At 34.3% G+C, this 1640-nt stretch overlaps 1 protein-coding gene across 1 annotated transcript in view; it reads right to left on the reverse strand.

Moving 5' to 3' along the window:
* The window catches only part of LOC123529751 (serine/threonine-protein kinase TBK1-like), a gene marked incomplete at its 3' end in the record, with an annotated part of 66921 nt that overhangs the window by 16027 nt on the left and 49254 nt on the right, over window positions 1-1640 (reverse strand). Inside the window, exon 3 of the mRNA XM_053535314.1 lies at window positions 478-618. Coding sequence (XP_053391289.1) covers window positions 478-618 — 141 coding nt within the window. The remainder of the gene's footprint in view (window positions 1-477; window positions 619-1640) is intronic.

The raw sequence follows: 1640 nt of genomic DNA on the forward strand, positions 1-1640 counted from the left end.
TATTCTAAAGTTCATTTCATTTCTGTGATTCATTTCTGTAAGTTTGGGCTAGATCCCTTGCAAAATGGAAGCGGAGTAAACCAGACAAACCAACTTTCAGTAGTACCTTGCATTTTGTAAGATTTCAAAAGGCCATAACTCCTATAATGAGCATGGTACATTCAGTCACTTTCTACAGTGTTTGAGCCAAATCCTTTAAAAACTGCAGGATGCTTGTATCATTACAACCCTGCAAGATTTCAAAGGGCCACAACTCCCTTGAAAACATTCTTAGTGTGGAACATTTCTTTGAGTTTGGGCCAGATCTCTAGAAAACTGCAGTTGTTATCCGAATGGATGGACGGCAGCAGCATGAAAACTCAGTTTCAATTTAAGATAACATTTTAATCATTAATGCTTGCTGTTTTACATTACATATATTATTTATCTTTTAAAGTCACCTAAACGCTAATTGTCAGTTAAAATAATTCAACTTGCCTCGTCTTCAATAGCCAGCATGGGTACAATATTTTTGTGTTTCAGTTTGGTCATCACCTCAAACTCTCTCATCTGGACATCGTGAGGTCGCATATGTCCAGCTTGGCTAAACACCTTGACCGCAACTTCTTCACCGGTGCTCTGGTAACAAAACAAATTAGTAATTTAAAATCCAGTGGTAATCCTTTATGTTACAGACTAATTTCACAATGTATGAAGCATTTTCTGCCAATAGTAATCACTGACAAAGAAATAACAGTTGCATTTACAAAATCACAATTGATATGGAAACATAATTTTTATTTTCATTCTAATCTGACATGTCTATGGAATGAAATGACCCGACTATATTTTTAGTTGCATGTAGTCCAAGAAACATACAAGTAACTAGCATGCATTTGACTTACACCGGTTAAACAGAACAAAAGCAAAATATACCTAAGAAAGCAATGGCCAACTTTATACATTAAAAAGCATGTCAAAACAAAATTAACAATGAAAGAAATTTATGCCCTAACTATGCACAGATTGATCAAAAGAAAATAGAACTCCTTAACTTTTCTCTTTACTGCAGCTGTTTAGGAAGTTTATTTAGTTAATTCTCTGCTAACAAAACTTTACTGTATCTTATTCTATAAATACTTAATTCATCTTTATAAAAAATATTGTATTCAAAAATCAAAGTTTGTTTGGGTTTAGCACCATTTTTCAACAGTATTCGAGTGCTCCTCTCTGCAAGTAACTGCCACTACTCCACGTGAGTCAGAGGTGGAAGACAAATAATATTAAGCTACAATGTCTTCTATCATACTGTCACAGAGAACATAACCCTCGACCAGAAACTCATGACTCTGCAAATCAGATTTGCACTCTCCTTATTGAGCTGAGGCAGGCTAAAAAGCAAAGAGCTAGACTATAATTTATCTCTTCTGCATTAATGCAAATTATCTGGATCAAACAAAACGTTGAATTCTATAACACTGCTGATCATGATAATAGTGTATTTCTGAAAGACCCCAAACTAACTGACTGACACATCCTCTTGTCTGAAATCAAAAAACTTTTGTCGCTAGAGAATATTATTCAAAAACTTCCCTTGATAACCCCCAATCTTAAAATACTTTGACCTTTTTTCTATGCATAACTACGCAATGATATCTAAA

This window comes from Mercenaria mercenaria, unplaced genomic scaffold (assembly GCF_021730395.1).
Source record: "Mercenaria mercenaria strain notata unplaced genomic scaffold, MADL_Memer_1 contig_4704, whole genome shotgun sequence".
Taxonomy (NCBI): Eukaryota; Metazoa; Mollusca; class Bivalvia; order Venerida; family Veneridae; genus Mercenaria; species Mercenaria mercenaria.